Here is an 18,833-nt window from a genome sequence, read left to right as displayed (position 1 = left end):
TAAACAACTGTGAGCAACCCATGGCAGTGTGTTTGCCTTTCAGAAACAAATCTTTAAGATATGAGAGCAACAGATCGGTCTGAATTCATCCAAAAAGCAAAGGTTAAGTGTGGTAAAATGCAAAGTAGTAAATGTAACCTAAGCAGGGCATATGTGATCCACACACAGGCTCTGTGTTAACTCATGAGTGAGACAGTCAGCTAGCTGGCCAATTAGGCCAAGCAAAGCCATTTCTTTGTTTCTAGTCGACCCCCTCCACCCCCCACCCCCCGCTTGGTTTAATGTAGTTTAGGAATCACTAAATCAGTAATCTGAAACTTAAACAAAAACCTTTGTGTTTAGAAAAGGGTAAACCAATTAGAGAACACAACCACATAGGTCCAAATATTTCATACGTTTTTATTTCTCTAGTGTATTTATATGTTGTTATTCTGCACAGCAGCATACAGGAAATTGTGGTAAAATATAAATAACAAAGTTCAACAGTGTTTCTTTTTCTCTTATTCATTTAATCCAAAAAACCTCTGTTAAAAGTGGCAAATTTTGTCAGCTTTTTTTCAATATCCGCTCTCTTGCACACTCTCAAGAATGCAACATTGAACAACTAAATTTTAAAAAGTATGGGTATATCACTATTTACAGACAGTCTCACCTTTTGGTGAGCAATGCTATAGCTTTTTGGAAACTTACTTCCATTATGTTAAATGCAACAAAATGAAAATACAATTATGTTATACAAAGATCAAAAATACCTATCAAAACCCTTATTATAAATGGCAGCACTATATCAATAAACTGCTGTTGACATTTTTACGTGTAAGTACAAAATCCTGTTGAGGTAGTGCCCTCTGAAGTCACTTGTAATGTTAAAATACTGAATAAACATCACTTTATACACAATACAGCAAATCTTTCTCTTTTTTTTCTTCAATTCAATTGTATTCCTTTGGTAAACAAAACTGTCAGAAATGTGCAGTCCTGCAAGTGACACTTTCAATCATACATTCACAACATTTTTGCATCTTTTTTGGGATTCTTCAGAAATGTAATAATGGGATAACATGTTGTTTGCGAACATTCATTTGCCATTTTCTTCACCCCGACACAGAATGAAAGGTAAATGGGACTTACTTAGTTTCATAATGCAAAGCAGACATGCTTATGAGACTCTGTGGTGAATACATTGTGAGGGCAAACCAAACCATAAACACCATAAAGAACGAGAGAACTGACAGAGAAAAGAAATCCAGTGTGTCACCCTTATTTGGGAATGTAAACATAAAACATATTGAATAATATTTCTCATTAAATGTAAAATCGGGTAACTGTCTCATCACACATGATTAGAACAGAGGTTTGGCTTTACAACGACTGATCAGAACGTTCCCCAGAGAATATGAGCCCTAAACAGAGGCCACATTGTCTTTTTTTTCTTCTTTTTCTTCCTGCCTTGCAGATTGAATGTCAACTTTTACAGCAAGTTGGAAAATATGTTGTGGAGTTTTTAGGCAGGCAGATGGGATCAAAGAGTTCCTCCTCCAGTCAGACTCACACAAGTATTCACTAATGACACATTCTTGAGCTTCTTTAATGGCAAACATAACTTTGGTTTCTAAGACGTGAAAGAAAATCGAGGCAAGCTTAGCTCACCATACAAAAATACTTGGTAGAAAAAGGCTATGACATTCATCCCCTTTGCCAATGTCAGTGTGTTCCCTACATGACCAAAATACTTTTTATTTATTTTTTTTGTATTTATTCACACTTTGTGATTATTGATACATATGTGTATGTATACCCACACTCAAAATAACTACAGACTATAAAGAAAAATAAATCCGATGTATAAAGCATAAAATTATTCTATGTGGATAAAGGAACTATAAAAATATAAGAGATCTTAAGAGAAACAAAAAAGATAAAATCAATATGTTTATGAAACTGGGATAAAGGCTAGAGCCGAAATCAAAACAGTCATCTGGAAATTGTTCAGTGCAATTTATTTTACTTTATAGTCTTGTTTGTTTAAAATATTTTCATCCTCTTACCACCCACAGCCCTCCCACCCTTTAATGGTCGCTGGGATGGCTGGTCTTTTGACAGTGGACAATATTTTATCGTATGAGCATTGTCCCCGTTGGCACTGCAAAGGGGGCAGGTATAAGCCCTCAGAATCGGGCACACAACCCTGCCGTCCGGAGTCTTCAGGACGTGGGAGCCGTACACCTCCTCGGGCGCTCCGTTATTTCGGCAGAAGACGCAGATTTTCGGCTCCTGTTTGGTTCTGGAAGCGGGTTTGCGCATCTTCTTCTCCATGCCGAACATATCGAACCCAGTGAAGTTCCCACCAAAACCCACCTCCCGCTCCGGCAGCTGGACGCCGAGCTGATTTTGGAAGGGGCTCAGTATCGAGAAACGCTCTTTCAAGTCCAGGATGGAAGCTGGTGGGGGGCTCCCGGACGGGCAGCAACAATCCAGGTGCCCGCTTTCTCCAACGGCACCCGCGATTATGCACGAACACGCCGGGGAATCGTCCAAGCCCAGAGTCGCTTTCAGGGACTCGGTGATGGAGTTGGGATTTTGGGGCATGCTGAGCTTGTTATTCTTCGTAACCAAAGTCGTCAGCCCAAGATAGTCGTTCCAGAAATTAAAAGTATAGTCATATGGGCTGCGCGCATTCAGATAGTTCTGATTGAGAAAATCCATGGCCACTTCTGCTCCTTCGCTTGCCGTAAAAAGGCGAAACAGACAGAGTAATCCGTAGAGTCTTTATAGCCAGAGTTCTCTTCCAGGTATGGCTCATGTGCAGCGATGTGGTCTCCAGTGTTCCTGTTATGTTTGAGCGTCCTGCAAACAGGCTTTCTTGTTATAAGTACCAAGAGGGCGGGGCGCTCTCCCTTGAAAACCAAGTTCCTGATCAGGTCGAAAGCAGGCTCGCTGTTTTCAAAGCTACAGTTAGACAGATTTGTTTTCTTGCAGGCTGGCGCTTTCTCTTCTATCAATCATTATTCTGCAATTAAGGCATACGGCGACTTTCATTAAAAATAGCTTGTTAATACTTAATGATTTGAACAAGTGCGCAAAGAAAATATTTCGTGCAAAAGCCTTACTGTAGGTAATTACATCATTTCAGCGCCAGTACTAATCAATTACGACTCGGAGTTTCGTTCCCCTTCGTACTAAACATTACAATCCCGCGTGTTTTGTTGATCAGTATCGTTAATCAGTTTGTATGAATACCATCAACGCCAACTCGGCTTTTCACACAACTTAACCCATTGTGAGCCAAGAGCATGGGCCCTTTGTTTCTTGCAGAAGCCATCCTCCTACAGTCCATGGGAGAAATAGCCTAGGCTGATGCGTGCTGTTATGTTAAAACTGAATCCCATGTTTCCACATTGTCAGGTTTTACAGTTCCAGGACAAACTCACATGCAGTGGTTGATTTAAAATCATTTGATGAGTGGTTCATAATAATCCTATATTTTGTATTTTTCGTCACTAAAGTATTTTCTACTTGCTCACAACCCTTTCTATCTGATAACATGGTTTGGCAGAGGGAGAATGTATTGTCAGTTTGTATGTTGTATAAATAGAAAATAAGTTCTGCAGAAAATGTCTAACCTCCAGATCAAAACCCGTTTACTTGCAAGATTTTAAAATGAAAGAAAATGTTTAGTAGATTAAAAAGAATCTTTTGTTGCTCGAAAACAACACATCATTTCACAGTCATGCTGTAAACACAACATGCAGACCAGTTTATCAACAGGGGGCAGCAACATGCAATTGCAGGTCAGTTCATATGAACCAAAAGACCTTTTGCTCCCTACTTCTCTCCCCAGTATGAATGACAGTACCAAACAAATACTATAATGATGGCTACTGGCTGGAAGATGACAGTCACCAATTATATTTCACTAAATCCAGATGCATTCATGTAGTCTGAATCCAGTGAGGCAGCTATGGTTAAGTTCAGAGAGCAACTAAACAATTGCACAACTAAACAATTTGGTCAGTTTGGGGGATTTTTCTACATTTATTTTTTTCATTTAGCCAAATAAAGCACATTACTTAGATGTTGGCTTATGAATGACCTGTGGAACAACTGTGACAATATAAATGGCAAATGTTATTATGAAAATGTTATTTATGTTGTATCATTTTGTATTAATTTACCAAAGTTGTCATTGTTATTATTGGTAGTAGTAGTGTTGTTATGTTTAAAGGTAGTTTAATTAAGCCATTTATTCAAGCTTTCAATTGGCCAATGCTGTGTAGAATTCATCTTGGAAATAACAATGAACTTTGAAGAAGGCAATTGTCTGAGTGGTACATAAAATACAGACATTAACATTATAACAGCGGTATTACTTTCCAAGAGAACAGTGGTTCCCAAAAGCATTTCCTTATGCTTTTTTTCTGCTTGTTTTACTTTAACCACAAAAATAATTTTTGTTCTTTTAACCCCAAAAATTCAAATGGCATCGCCTGCAGAGAGGTAAAGACAGAAGTATATGAATGACCAAACCAATGGGTAACCATGAGGTAACTCACTGATGCGTGAACCCCCATTTTGAAGCTTTGACGTTAACATTTCAGCCATTACCACCATCATGGATTTTTGAAGCCTCAAGTGACCAAGTGAGGGTCGAATGCTAAGTTGTGTGTATGAATACTGCATGGGTGCATCATCCATACAGAGATATCTGCCACAGTAGTTGTAACATCTATTCTAACATATGAAAGTAAATAATGCAGAACTCCTTTCACAAATACTGGAGCGCAGTTTTTGGATAGGCTCTTACTACAGTTTACCAAACAGCAGTTCATATTGTTTGTTAGATAATTACATTAAAATGCTCCACAAGGCACACATGGCAACAGAGTAAAAGGTTTGATTCAGTGATTTGAAGTGTACAGGGTGAAGTGTAAAGAACATCTATTGGTCTAGTCTGGACATATCTGTCACTCAAACCAGGCATGCTCCTAATAATGCAAAATTTGAGCCCAAAAAATAACACCAGAAATCAATTCTTGTTCCAGTCTGTGTTGATGTTTTCTATAAAGTTGGGAATATAGAACATGGGATTCTGTGGGGACTGATTCATTTTGTGAGCCAACTTCAATGAGCCATTTGAGAAACATCTGGGTCAGTGTGCACTGGCTTAATTTTTCAGCCCTGGACCTTTGAAGTTAAGTTTGTTTTGTTTTTCTGAGCATTTCTGGTTCTGTGTTTTCATGTTTATTCAAGTCATATTGAGTTTTATCTTGAGGTATATGATCATTTTAGCTGTAATATCAAAAACCTCAGTTATTACAAATCTATAGACCTCTAACAATGCTGCAAGTATGTTTTGCAAAACACAAACACACTTTAAAAGGTGTGACACAGCACCAGTAGTTTCTTATCATACTATTTGTGTGTATTTGGAAAGCTCACCGCATGTGTAAGCTGGTAGTTGGAGTTTTTCTTGCTATTTATGTTGTGAGAGACTTGCTATGACTCTGTAGGAATTCTGCCAAATAGCAGCACATTATGTTTCCTTTCCATCAGTAACATAAATTATCTAGATCTTACTCTTGAGGTAAAATCCAGAGTAAATATGAGGCAGCTGTCCTAAACAGTCCACTCACTGCAGGCCTCTGATCCTGTGATGAAGTGGGCAGCTCAGGAATGTGGAAGCAGCCCTCTTGAAACAACGATAACACGAATGACTGGTGTTCTAATTAAAACTTCCAGGGGGAGGCTACAGGAACTCACTGACTTGGAAGGTTCACATCTATTTTTAAGGGATATAATAAGAATGCACTACCTAAGGAGACAGGCGTGTTAGGAGCAGAAAAAAGGCACAGTTCAATGAGCTGCAGTATTTTAGAGGCCATTTTTTCACTGTTCTATGTGTTCAGCAACTTCAGTTGAAATAGTATCGACTCCTCATTGAATTTTCAGTCCCGAGCTCCCATTCAGCTGGAGCTGGATATGAATTTTATCATGAAGCATTAATAATGTATTTAATTGCCAATTCTTTTTTTACAAGTCGGGGCAGACTGTGTAAGCAGATTCCTGTGTTGCTGCAGTGTAACTGAAATATTCATGGGCGCATTATTCCTTAATTTTGTTGTGACTAAGAGGGATTAATACTCATCCATTAAATAAAGCTAATTCTATGGGTGCCTCAAGGTTGCTTGAGTGTATTGGAGAAGCAAGTGAGATTAGCAGTGGAATGATGCATCACTTCAGCAGGGTGGCTACGGCTGTAAATTGATTTAGGAATCACACTGACTAAGTGATTGTTGTGTAAGAGTTTTTTCACTTGACAGGGAGAAACACATGGATCATCAGGAAAAGCGGGGGCTGTCTGAGGAAGACACTTTGTTTTAATGATCAGATCATATTTCCTGCACAGGCTCATTAGCAATATGAGGCTCAGTCTGTCAGTTTTTTTACTTTTTCATTTATTTTTACTGTGTGTGTGTGTGTGTTCACTTTGAGTATGTAATCCAGCTCAAACAAGCATTTTGCTGAATTTGGGGAATATGATCATGTCTGATTCATAGGACATTAAAGTGCATATCTTCCACCGATGATTAATGCTTCATAATTATAATCCTCAACATTCTGTGCTATAATCCAGCCTTTTATTTTAGCAAACAGAACAAGATTGGTCACATTTGGAGCGCAGTTCATATTTGCCACGATGAATGAATGATTGATGACATTGTGGAATGCCTTAAAAAAATAAAACTCTCGCCTTTTTTCCCCTGTTGCATCTGCTCATACAGCCAGTAATAATTTAAATGTGTCACTGGGGCGTATTTTGAATCTGATACGATGTCTAAAACATTGTAAGATAAATCACAGAACACATATTTCTGTGAACTGTGGCTGTCTGTTAATGCGTTGTTGTCTGATGTTTGGTGTTGTTTTGTTTTTGGTTTTGGTTTTTTTGAAGAAAGTTTCTGCAGTGGCCTTGAAAAGTGAATATGGAGGGGGAGGATTACATGAAGCATTCACACGAGGAAAGCTTTCGGCATATTCCTACTCCACTGCTAGGAGCAGCTGCAGCTATAGATAAATCATTGCAATGCCTTGCTCAAAGATACTTAAGACGCAGATATTCCCTCCAGCTCTATTTAAAGTGATAATCCAGGTCTCTGCACAACCAAAAAGTCCCAGTAATACTCTTGTAAAAATGTTCGTCTAGTCTTCATGTTTAGAGAGCAAGATATTGATCACTGAAACAATACATAATAGGTTTGCAGGAATTGCTGAAAAATCCAGTTTGCCATATTGATTGCTGTAATGAAGATAAATGCTGAATCACTCAGTATGAAAATGGCTTGTGCACTTGCAACATGCATTCTTTTTGTTGTTGTTGTACCAAAAACACCCTGTTTGCCTTAGACCCACAGATTACCATGTGTTTTCATTCATAGCCATTAGAGGTTTGTTTGTGATTATGCAAATGAGAAAACATGCAGGAAATTTAATCAGTGCGCAAATTTGATTTCATATGAAAGATTGCTGGAGGGTAGGGGGCTCGATCGTATAATACTGAGCAGCAAAATTATGCTCAATATTTGTTTTCACAGTGGGCCTCCACTCGGACACGCCATACCTTTATAGGCTTAAGGTTTGTCTTGGTTCAGAGGCTTGAAGTTAACAGCCCTGTGTAAGGTTTGATTATCCTTTGTTCTCCCCAGAGATGCTGAATGAAAACTGCAGTTAATGGGAAGCATTTCCATATCGGCAAAGCACAGCAGCTTGTGTTTTTGCATTTTTATTATTGTTGCGTCTCCTGAACCAAATATCTAAGTGCTCGGGTTTCTTTTGTTCCCCTGCTGAACAGCAAGAAAATGGGATTCTTATAATTGCACATAAACTCAGAGGATGCCATTGTGTTTTTGTGTGTGCCACTGTAGATAACTGGTGATTAAACTAAATGTTACTCCAGAAGCATGAAAGAATTGAAACTAATAAAGCATGTCAGTCAATAAGGGAGGTCGGTCTGTTTATAAAGCTCTGAGATGTAAAACAAACAAATGGCATTCAGCTTTTGAAAGAGGCTGGCTTGATTTAGTAATTTTATGACCTTCAGTTTCAAGGTAATTACATGGATGTTATTAAATGTCATTAAAAACCATCTCTAAAAACTCCCAGAACTACTTGGCAGTTTTACATGGACACAGTGTGACCTTGTACCGATCCAGATGTATATAAGAGACTTTTGGGTAACACATGAGGTCTCCTGCAATAACTATTCCAACAAATATAATTCAGAATATGCACCTCAAAGCCAAATCTATCCAGGATTCCCCTGGAGATATGAAGCCAATTGCACAACTTTTTAGCAGATAAATTGTGTGCCTTTCAGTGTGCAGGGCAATAGCTCAAAATACAGGTTTGTGAGGCGTATGGTCTCAGGAGACAGTCCTTCCCAAGAAAACCCAAACATCATGTTTTGTACAAGCTGTTATTGTGGAAAAAAGAAAAAAGAAAAAAGGAGCCAGCGTTTCATAGTTGATGTGTAACACAATAAAATTCTCTATTTCCTCTCAAAGCTTAATGTCTTTGCCTAAACATAGTTTTGCACCAACTTCAGTTTCTAGGTCAAATGTCAGGCGTGTTTATACCCTCTCTTGTTTCTGGAGACATTTCATGAATTGTTTTTGGAACACTCACATGGGAGTGTGACTGCTTGCAAACACATACACAAGCAGCTAAGGTAACCATGGAAAGCAACTGTTTTTATTATACTATTTCCTTGTCTACTTGGAGGATGGATGTAGGTGTAGCGTAGCACCTGCACAGACAAGCCTGTTGTTCACCCTTTGATGGAATTTATGTCATTGGACACAAGTGAACTGTACTGTCAGGATGGAGTGTTTAGCCCACATGGATTTGGCACCTTCCGAACATAGACCCAGTGCTATATTAATCAACAGGGAATGAAGAGCCACCCCAGGATGGTCCTGAGAAGGACTGCACTGGATCTGGTCGAATTGCAAGCATTGTCTTTATAAGAGTGATCAGTTGGTGCCTGAACATGACATAACCATGCCCACTGTTTTTCAGGAGTAACACTGGCATGATAACATGGGAATAAAAGATATATAATTAGTTAGAGGACTTACTAGGTCTAAAAAGTCTTAGGGACTAGTTCTTCTTCTAATACATAATTCTAATAACATATTACATAATTGCATTGCCCAAAATGTTAGATCCAGTGTTTTGGAAACTGATCCAATGACATTAAGCACACTAAGGAATAAAGGTAAAATTAAATTAGATGGCCAGACAGTTCCATTGCTTTAATTGCTTTATTTTCTTAATGCCACTCTGGTTGTTTTCTTTTCTTATCTAAACCTCATATAACTATGGATTTTTGTTACCTGTAAAGTATGCACATCACTGTTTTTGCGACACACAATAACAATCTTGTCTGCACAATTGTCAGATATTATAAAAACCTCCACAAAAAGCTAGTATGTCCAAATATCCATCCCTATTATGTCACTGCTTTACTGACTTGATTTTTTTCCTACTAAAAACACATACAGTAATACATGTAATAGCAAAATGATAATGATAAGGTAATAAGGAATAATAAAATAGTTAATATAACATGTTGAGAGTAGGGCAAGTGTTAAATGGTTCTCTGTATCAAACAGCATTATAAATAAGCATTCTGCAGCAATAGACTTTAGTTCTATGTGAGATCCTGGAAAGCTGCGAATTACAGCAAAGGTTGCAGACAGAAAAAAATAAAAGAGCAACTGATCTAAATTTCAGATTCTCCTACATTTCTCCTACATTTCAGGTAAACAGCACAAGCCTCAGTGTTCTGAGTCTAAGGTGCTGAGCTGTATTTGTACTTGCTTAATAAAAACCTTCTGTAAAATGGTTCAAAAATGACAAGGTTTTTCCTTATATCAGAATTTACTTATATGGGCAGTATCTTAATGACCCTGAATGTCTGGTTTGGTTGAGTGTACAATCATATCCCAGTGCGAATACTCTTCATCCAAAGCTGGGTATTTTGACTTGTCAAGGAAATTGACGTACTGTAATCCTAAACTCTTTAAAAAGAAGCTGAAAGATCTATAGACGAATTGGATAATAAATGAACTGCAACTACTTCAAATTCAAATTCAAATTCAAATTTTATTTGTCACGTACACAGTCATACACAGTACGATATGTAGTGAAATGCTTGGACAACTACTCGTGACCTAAAGAAAACAAAAAAAAGGAAAGGCTATGAATAAGATAGGAAATAAATATGAAAAATTAAAAAGGGTAAATTTAACTAGGAAGGAATAAAATATAAATTAAGGTTAAAAATGAAATAACTGTACAACACAAATTAGAATGAAGGGTAAATTTAACTGGGAAGAATAAGATAAAATATATAAATTAAAGTTGAAAATAAAATAACTGTACAACAAAATACACAATACACAATATAGAACTATATAAGAATGTATGAAGAAATCTAAATATTAATAAATATATACACAATAACAGCAGCTGTACAAGTATTAACTGGAAATGAAGAATATAGTGACCAGTGTTGTGCAAAAACAAAGTCCAGAAAGTCCAGTGTGTGTGTAAGAACTGTATGTGTGGGTCAGTACTGTGTGATGGTGTGATTGAGAGACCGTATCGCCTGCGGGAAGAAGCTCCTCCTCAGTCTCTCTGTGTTGGTCTTCAGGGAGCGGAATCGCTTTCCTGACCTCAACAGAGAGAACAGTCTGTTGTTGGGATGGCTGAGGTCCTTCACCATCTTCCTGGCCTTGGTCCAGCACCGCCTGCTGTAGATTGAGTGCAGGTCAGGGAGCTCGGAGCGGATGGTGCGCTCAGCTGACCGCACAACCCTCTGTAGAGCTCGTCTGTCCTGCATGGTGCTGTTCCCGAACCAGGTTAAGATGTTTCCCGCCAGGATGCTCTCTATGGTGCACGAGTAAAAGTTCCTGAGCACCTTGGAGGGCAGTTGGAAGTCTCTCAAGCGTCTGAGGTGGTAGAGACGCTGTCGGGCCTTTTTCACCACGGTGTTGATGTGACAGGACCATGACAGGTCCTGCGTGATGTGAACTCCGAGGTATTTGAAGCTGTCCACTCTCTCCACTGGGCACTCGTTGATGACGGGGGTCTGGTAGTTCCTCTCCTGCTTAGTGCTGAAGTCCACTATCAGCTCCTTTGTCTTACTGACGTTTAGAAGGAGGTTGTTCCTCTGGCACCAGTTCTCCAGATTCCTAATCTCCTTCAGGTAGGCCGTCTCGTTGTTATCAGAGATCAGGCCCACCACGACGGTGTCGTCAGCAAACTTGATGATGGTGGTGGAGCTGGTAGTGGCCACACAGTCATATGTGTACAAAGAGTACAGCAGGGGGCTCAGAACACACCCCTGGGGGGCTCCAGTGCTGAGAGTGGTGGAGGCTGAGACATGTCCGCCCATCCTTACTGCCTGTGGTCTGCCAGTTAGGAAGTTGGAGATCCACTGACACATAGATGAGCTGAGTCCCAGATGCTCCAGCTTGGTGGTGAGTGTGGAGGGAATTATGGTGTTAAATGCAGAGCTGTAGTCTATGAAGAGCATTTTAACATAATTCCCCCTTCTAGTGTCCAAGTGAGTGAGTGATGTGTGGAGGAGATGAGAGATGGCATTGTCTGTGGAACGATTTGGACGGTAAGCGAACTGTAGTGGGTCCAGTGTGTCTGGTAGTGAAGAAATGATGAAGTCTCTGACCAGGCGTTCAAAGCACTTCATCACTACTGAGGTGAGGGCTATAGGGCGATAGTCATTGAGAGAAGCAGGGTGGGGTTTCTTCGGGACAGGAACAATGATGGACTCTTTGAAGCATGTGGGGATCACCGACTGAGATAAAGAGATGTTGAATATCTCAGTGAACACAGGAGCTAGCTGGTATGCGCAGTCTCTTAGGATACGACCTGGGATGCCGTCTGGTCCTGCTGCTTTCCTGGTGTTCACTCTCTTGAAGGCTCTCCTTACTTCATGCTCGGAGATGACGAGCACGTTTCCGGTGCTGGCAGTATCTTCCTGTCTGCAGCCGTTAGCGCCGCTAACACTAGCATTGTTGGAGACCTTAGCTGCAGCCTCGAAGCGAGCATAGAAAGTGTTCAGCTCGTCTGCCAGAGTCACGACCGCGTTCGTCATACCGGTTGTTGGTGCTTTATAGTCCGTTATTGTCCTTAGTCCCCGCCACAGGCTCCTAGAGTCACTCTGTTGGAGTTGTGACTCTAGTTTCCTCCCGTAGCGCTGCTTCGCCTCTTTCACCGCCCTCCGCACGTTATATGACGCGGCTTTGTACGGGTCCATGTCCCCCGTCATGAGTACTTCTTTCATTCTAACATCACCTTTTCAAATGCCAAGTTGAAAACCCACTGACCTATGTAAAACTGAGGCTGTTAAGTGTGATGCGATGACTCACTTAAAGCTCTCCACAGGAGTTGTACACAGCTTAGTATTTAGTACCTGTTTTATTCAGAAGTATATATTTTCATAGTATTAAACAGCTTTTTTTTCCAATGCCGTGATTTCACATCTGAAGGAAGAATGCGAAATATAACCTGATGATGTTTAGTGGTGATACTAAAACATTTTTTAAGTACATTAAAGGTTGTACTGTTAGAAAAACAGATGGCATCACTCCTTTATGCTTAATGTTGATACAATCTAATATGCAGATATGATAGAGAAAAGAAAAATCTCCACAAATCATCTATTTGTTTTGCAAAATCTCAACATGATCTGATATCACAGGGATCCCAACTGTTCTTCAATCACAAGATCATATTTTACGGTGGCCCTGAGAGGGCAAACGGAGTGCAACTTAAGAAAACACCAGCAATAAGAAAAACACTGCAAAAGCACACAAAAGACAACAGAAATAGGAAAAACGACAACTGAAATAGGAAAAAACTGATTTCCAAAAGCACAAGGGAAGTGTTTCTGGAGAGACAATAACCCGACAGAGCAGTTGCAAGAACCCAAAAAATGGTAGGTGTGTTATCATGATTCACATAATACTGATGACAGATTTTTAGGCTAATAGTTAGGCTAAAACACTTACCTCTCATCTTTTCTTTTCTCACAAAACCGATAGATCCTCCACTTCTTTTAAGTCTCTCCCAGTGCAATTCTTAGCATATTTTGGTTCCTGCAACTGGTCCGTCGGGTTATTGTCTCCCCAGAAACACTTCCCTTGTGCTTTTCGTAATCGTTTTTTTTTTTTCCGATTTCCGTTGTCGTTTTTCCTATCTCTGTTTTGTTTTTTCCTATTTCCGCTGTCGGTTTTCCTATTTCCGATGTGTTTTGTGTGCTTTTGTAGCGTTTTTCTTATTGCTGGTGTTTTCTTAAGTTGCAGTGTGTTTGGCCTCTCAGGGCCACCGTAATATGTGCATTCTTTTTGAGAAAAAGACCCCACCACACAGACACAAACATCAGCTTGATGCACATCTACATTAGATAATTAAAGAAATAAGATGGAATACAATTAAAACCCTCTGTGAATTAATCAGTGTTTTAACTATTTATAATTTGTTGTTGAAAATACATTTTAAAAGCAAGGTCTTTTGCATAAACTGCAGGATATGTATTGCAACAAGGATGTAAATTTTTTAATAGAAATGTTGCCGATAAACTAAAATGATGTAATCTTACATATCTTAACATTTCTGCTCTTTATGAGGATGAGCTTTAGTTCTCTTGTGTTGTACAAGGATAAGCATTGTACAATCTCACAGAAATGCACGGGTAACAGGTTCAAACTGACACCCTGTGAATTTCAAGAGCACATCATACACCTCTAAAGATTGCTGTGGTGAGGCAGCAAAACAACAGCCGAATAGAGAGCACAGAGCCATAATGGAATCCATTCCAAAGTCTTAGTGACAAAAATATGTGAAGCATATTTCAAAGGAAATAAAAGTAGTTGGAATCTTGGAACATAAACATGAAATTTAGTAAGGAACAACTTAGTAAAAATAAACTTCATTCATCCACATCTTAACTGTCAATCCAATTCAGGGTCTCAAGTAGAGGGATACTAGAGTATATTCAACTATTTATTCACACATTCACAGCTGTGGTCAATTTAGAATCACTAGTTAACCTAACATCGAATTATTGCTAAAAAGGTGTTGTTCAAAGAGATAGGTGTAACGAGAACATTGGAGCTGAACCATGTTGGCACACAGAATATCAACAACACACTAGTGGGAAATAGTTTGACAGACTTGCCATGTTAACGAGTACAACCTCAAAAAAGTTCTCATTGCATGTTATAGGAGCAAAAGTGGGTGTGAACAGCTGCTACAGAGTCAGGACACTCACTGAACACCAGACTGTGGCTGTGCTGAGAATTTCTATTTAATGCAGCACTTCAGGAGATGATGTCATTCCTATTATCATGTTGTTTTTTAGACTTTAAAATACAAATACTGTAGTTTTATATAAAAAACAGTGAATATTGGGCAACAATGCTATCTGCCTTTCACCTTTGAGCAATGGCTGATTTGTTTGTAGGTTATGAATACATGTGTATTTGTCAAATGTATTTGTTTACTGTCTTGAAGTAATATTAGGACTTTAGACATCTTAACGGAGGTCGAAATAGGACTGCTGTTTCTTTACGTTGGAAAGGAGTATGTTGAGGTGGCTTAGACATCTGATTAAGATGCCTTCTGGGTGGCTTCCACTGGACATTTTCTGGCCAAGTCCAGCTGGTAGTAAACCCCCTGGGTAGACCCAGAACATGTTGGAGAGATAATATATCTCATCTGGCCTGGCGATCCCCCAGAAGGAGCTCAGGAGAGGGATGTCTGGACTTACTTTCTTAGCCTCCTGCCACAATGCGCCAGCCTCAGAGAAAAAAAAACAATGAATAAATAAACATTGTTTTTTTTCTCTTGCATTTTGAATTACTGGCACACTGGAAAAGTTTTCTTCTATGACAATAAACCAAATTAAGTTAAGTAAGCTGAAAACATTTTTAGCCACTGCCATATTCTAAGAAAAGAAACTGGTTTAATTTTCTTGGCTAAAAAGCTCCACAAAAGCTTATTTGATTAGCAGACTAGTAATGCAGCCAAAAGTACAACAGACTGACTTCAATTTAGTATCATTTTGAGAATATTGCTATTTTGGAGCAGATGGTGTTACCAGTTTGAATCTTTAGTTGTGTGAGCTGAAGGAAACATAAACACGCCATAATTGCAGTTTTCAGCTTAGAATTTATTAATTCAGCAAATATCTTTGAAAGTTTTATTGATGCAGTGATCCTTGACAGAAGCTCATCATTATGTTGCCTCATTCCCACATGTCACTTTGTCTTTTTGTTTATGCTCTTGCAGCTTCTCTGTAATAACAAAGACTTTATCAGGATTCACTGTGAGACCGCAAACGGAGCATGATACTAATTGACTGCCTGCCATCATATCCCATCTGCAGGAATAGAAAGTCATATTTAATGCCTTGATTAAAATCTAATCCCTCCATGTGAGTCGGAGATGAAAGTAATTTTCATGTAATGGAGACTATTAATATTTAGATATAGAAAGGAAACCAGATCTCAGATTTGCAATCAGCTGGAGGATGCTAAATTATATTTGAGGCTACCAGTGAGGTGGAAACCAAAGCCTGCGATGCAAATAAGTCTGATTCCATGCCAATTAACATTTTATTTTCTTCCTCTACTCATAAATATATGCTTTTCATACATATCTCTGTCTGTGCCTACATATATTTCAAACATATAAGTATCAGCTATCTTAAAATTGAATTTATCTGCAGGATGATAGTAAAACATGAGCTCTTCTTATCACAATAGGTTATTAGACTTCCATGCCATCATCCTCTCTCTGCCTCTGACTGACTCTTGTCTGCTTTAAGCCAAGGATTGTTTTAATGCTGTAAGCCCTTACTTCTAAGCCCTTACTTCTAACGACTGAAGACCTTCATTTTACAGTAAAAGTTTTAGTAGCATGCTTCCAGTCATACGAGAACTTCACTGGCCTTTACAGAGCATCAGTGTTGGAGCAAATCCCTGCAGCCAACATCCAACATTTAGTGGAAAGTCTGAAACTAGAAGAATGGAGCCTGTTAAAGCAGATTATGTGCATGGCTTTTGAATAAAATAGCCAAAAATCACATATGCAGCTATTGCTTGACTTTGGAACATGTGCTTTGGTGTGAAGTACCATGGCACGAGTTTGGAACATTTGTAGCTCAGTTTAAATGAATCTTATTTTATAGACTTCAGTTGATAGTTAGTGCTTAGTGTTAGCTTACCCCCATTGGTTACAATCTAACTGCTTCTTAGCTCAGGTTTCCTATTAAACAGAGATGCATTGAGGTACTACTAAACAAATTAGATTATCTTGAAAAAATGAAAAAATAAACAACAGAACTGTGAGCTGATGCAATATTTAGCAAAGATGGTATCTGAAAATGTGGCTCAAGTTATAGGGGACATATTTAATCTTTGTGAGATGCTGGGTTTACCTTTTGAGATGTTTTGCATTTGGCATTTTAGGCTTGAAACAGGCAGTGCTCCACATCAGTTCACATAAAAAAAACAGGTTAATCTATGACTCATTCTCTGACATGATGGCTTGTTACAGGGGCACTGGTGTGATATCGCCACGTCTGGCATCGTTAGTTGCCTTCACGAGCGTGTCCCCTTTCTCATTAACGTCAACAGAATCATTAGTGCACTTGCAATCCAAGTGATTGATTTGTCTTTGTGTTAGCATGTTGTGCCTGGGATGTGCTGGTACATGAACTGTTAGCAGGCCTTTTTTGTGCGCATGGTGAGCAGATAATATCTGTGTTCACTGATCTGTGTGAAACTTAGAGGTCACTTGACTCTGTCTGGCATTTCCCCAGGAAGATACCTCACTTCCATGTATTCTCCACTCACCTGTCAAAGTCATGAAGGAGTGAATGCCAGATAACTGGACAGTTCACTCAAAAGAGCAGCCCAAGAAAGGTTTCTACAGGCAGCTTGGATCATTAAAGCTCATGCACAGCACTGACAGAGAAGAGAAAAATGCAGCAAAGTGCTCATGGTGAGATTTAAAGATTTGAAAAAAATTGAAAAAAAACATGTTAGCTATACAGTTTATTTTTTTATATCATAATATAGACTTCTTTAACCATTGTCGCCATGGTTGATTTCAGTGGCGTTCTCGTGTTTTGGGGTGGCTTTGTTTGATGATTTAGACATGAATGACAATCGAAATAATAATTATCCATTTATTTAACGAGTTGTTTATTTAACATTTTACAGACCATTCCCAATCATTCTGAATGTCAAAACTACATTCCCACATCTTTGGTTCTTTCCATCCTTGTGTAGAGCACTGAACCACGTTTGTCCAAATGGCTGGTAACAAACTGCCAGCTTTGTGTGCTTGTATGAACAAGAGAGAACAGATTCTTTCTTAGAAGTAAAATTCTTTTTTTGGTTCTTGCTCTGTTCCACCAAGTTCACAGTAAGCCATGACAACATGCACAATACAAAACCCTGGAACTTTTTATATGTTATATATATTATATATATATATATACCAAGTTTTTGCAGAATGTCACATCTGGTGAAAGCTGCTGGCGCACAAGGTGTCCTCTGGCATTAGTGCTGTAGTCATGACCACTGTGACAGGTTTGGATTTTGGTTATGTTTATCTTTCTAGTCAGTTGTCTATTTTATTTTGCTTTTATTGTTCTCCGTGCACTCCTGTTGGTTTCACTTCCAACCTTTCCAAGTTTCCCCTCCATATTTTTTCTGCCACACATGTTCCCAATCAGTTTTTCATTCTCTCTAGTATATACAATCATGTTTCCAGGCAGTTTGCCTTGGGTTTTTTTGTTTTGTTTTTAGTAGTTATGCTTCTCAGACATTTTATTTTATTTTTATTATTTAAGTTCTCTTTCCTAGTTCATATTCGTTTTTTGTTTTTTTAAAATCTGTTTTTATTTAAGTTTCAGTCTTCCCACTCTTAATTAAAATATCTTCTCTAACAGACCATTTTGTTTTTTAAAAAGACATACTTTTAGGCTGTATCCCAATTCAGGGTCTGCAGACTTAAAGTACACAGCCTCAACGATCCTCAAGGGCCGCGTACTTAAAGACCGCTAAGGCCGGAAGTGCGAGGCTTGTGAAACGGGACGGTCTAGCCTCCGTTGCGCTGCCCAAGTTGCCTAGCAACCATGATACTAACAGCTGGAAACGTTACATACAGCATTGTTTGACAGAAATGAAGGAGAAAATCAAATAAAATCAAAGAAATGTTTGTTTGTTTCTACATGAGCTTCTCTGTAAGATTAAGGTCAGCTATTGAACGGCGTATATTTTAAAGTAAAGGCTTTAAAACCAAGTTTGTACAAACGTCACTAATGTCACATAACTTTGCCGACATGTGGCCAACAGTAATGTTTTAATGATCTTCGTTATTAAACATTTGCACATAAATAAGTGACATAATATTCAGTACTTACTTAAAGTTTACTCTTCGGGCGACCCTCGTCCGCCGTTTTTTTCGGCAAAATTATCCACACCCATTGCCGCGCTATGCATTCTGGGATATGTTGGGTCACGAAGTCTACACCGCCACGTCCTTAAAATTCAGGGAAATGAAGGACGCATTTGAGGGCCGCATTTCGAGCAGCCTTCGAATTGGGACAGCCTTCGTCGCGTCGCTGTGACGTAATCGGCCTTAAAATGCGGCCTTTAAGGCTGCAGACCCTGAATTGGGATACAGCCTTAGTCTTACTTAGAGTAAGACACAATTGGTCAAGCCACTCCATGATC

The 18,833-nt window shown here is 39.0% G+C and overlaps 1 protein-coding gene across 1 annotated transcript; it reads right to left on the bottom strand.

Moving 5' to 3' along the window:
- Positions 1 to 385: 385 nt before the first annotated feature.
- On the bottom strand, positions 386 to 4,080 carry nanos1 (nanos homolog 1). Its single transcript, XM_026183313.1, has one exon. It carries the CDS (start codon positions 2,704 to 2,706, stop codon positions 2,026 to 2,028), a length of 681 nt encoding a protein of 226 aa, XP_026039098.1. The 5' UTR covers positions 2,707 to 4,080; the 3' UTR covers positions 386 to 2,025.
- Positions 4,081 to 18,833: the final 14,753 nt, after the last annotated feature.

The sequence above is a fragment of the Astatotilapia calliptera genome, chromosome 2, assembly GCF_900246225.1.
Source record: "Astatotilapia calliptera chromosome 2, fAstCal1.2, whole genome shotgun sequence".
Lineage (NCBI taxonomy): Eukaryota > Metazoa > Chordata > Actinopteri > Cichliformes > Cichlidae > Astatotilapia > Astatotilapia calliptera.
The sequence above is the reverse complement of the archived record's forward strand: the minus strand, read 5'-3'. Positions and strand labels throughout refer to the sequence as shown.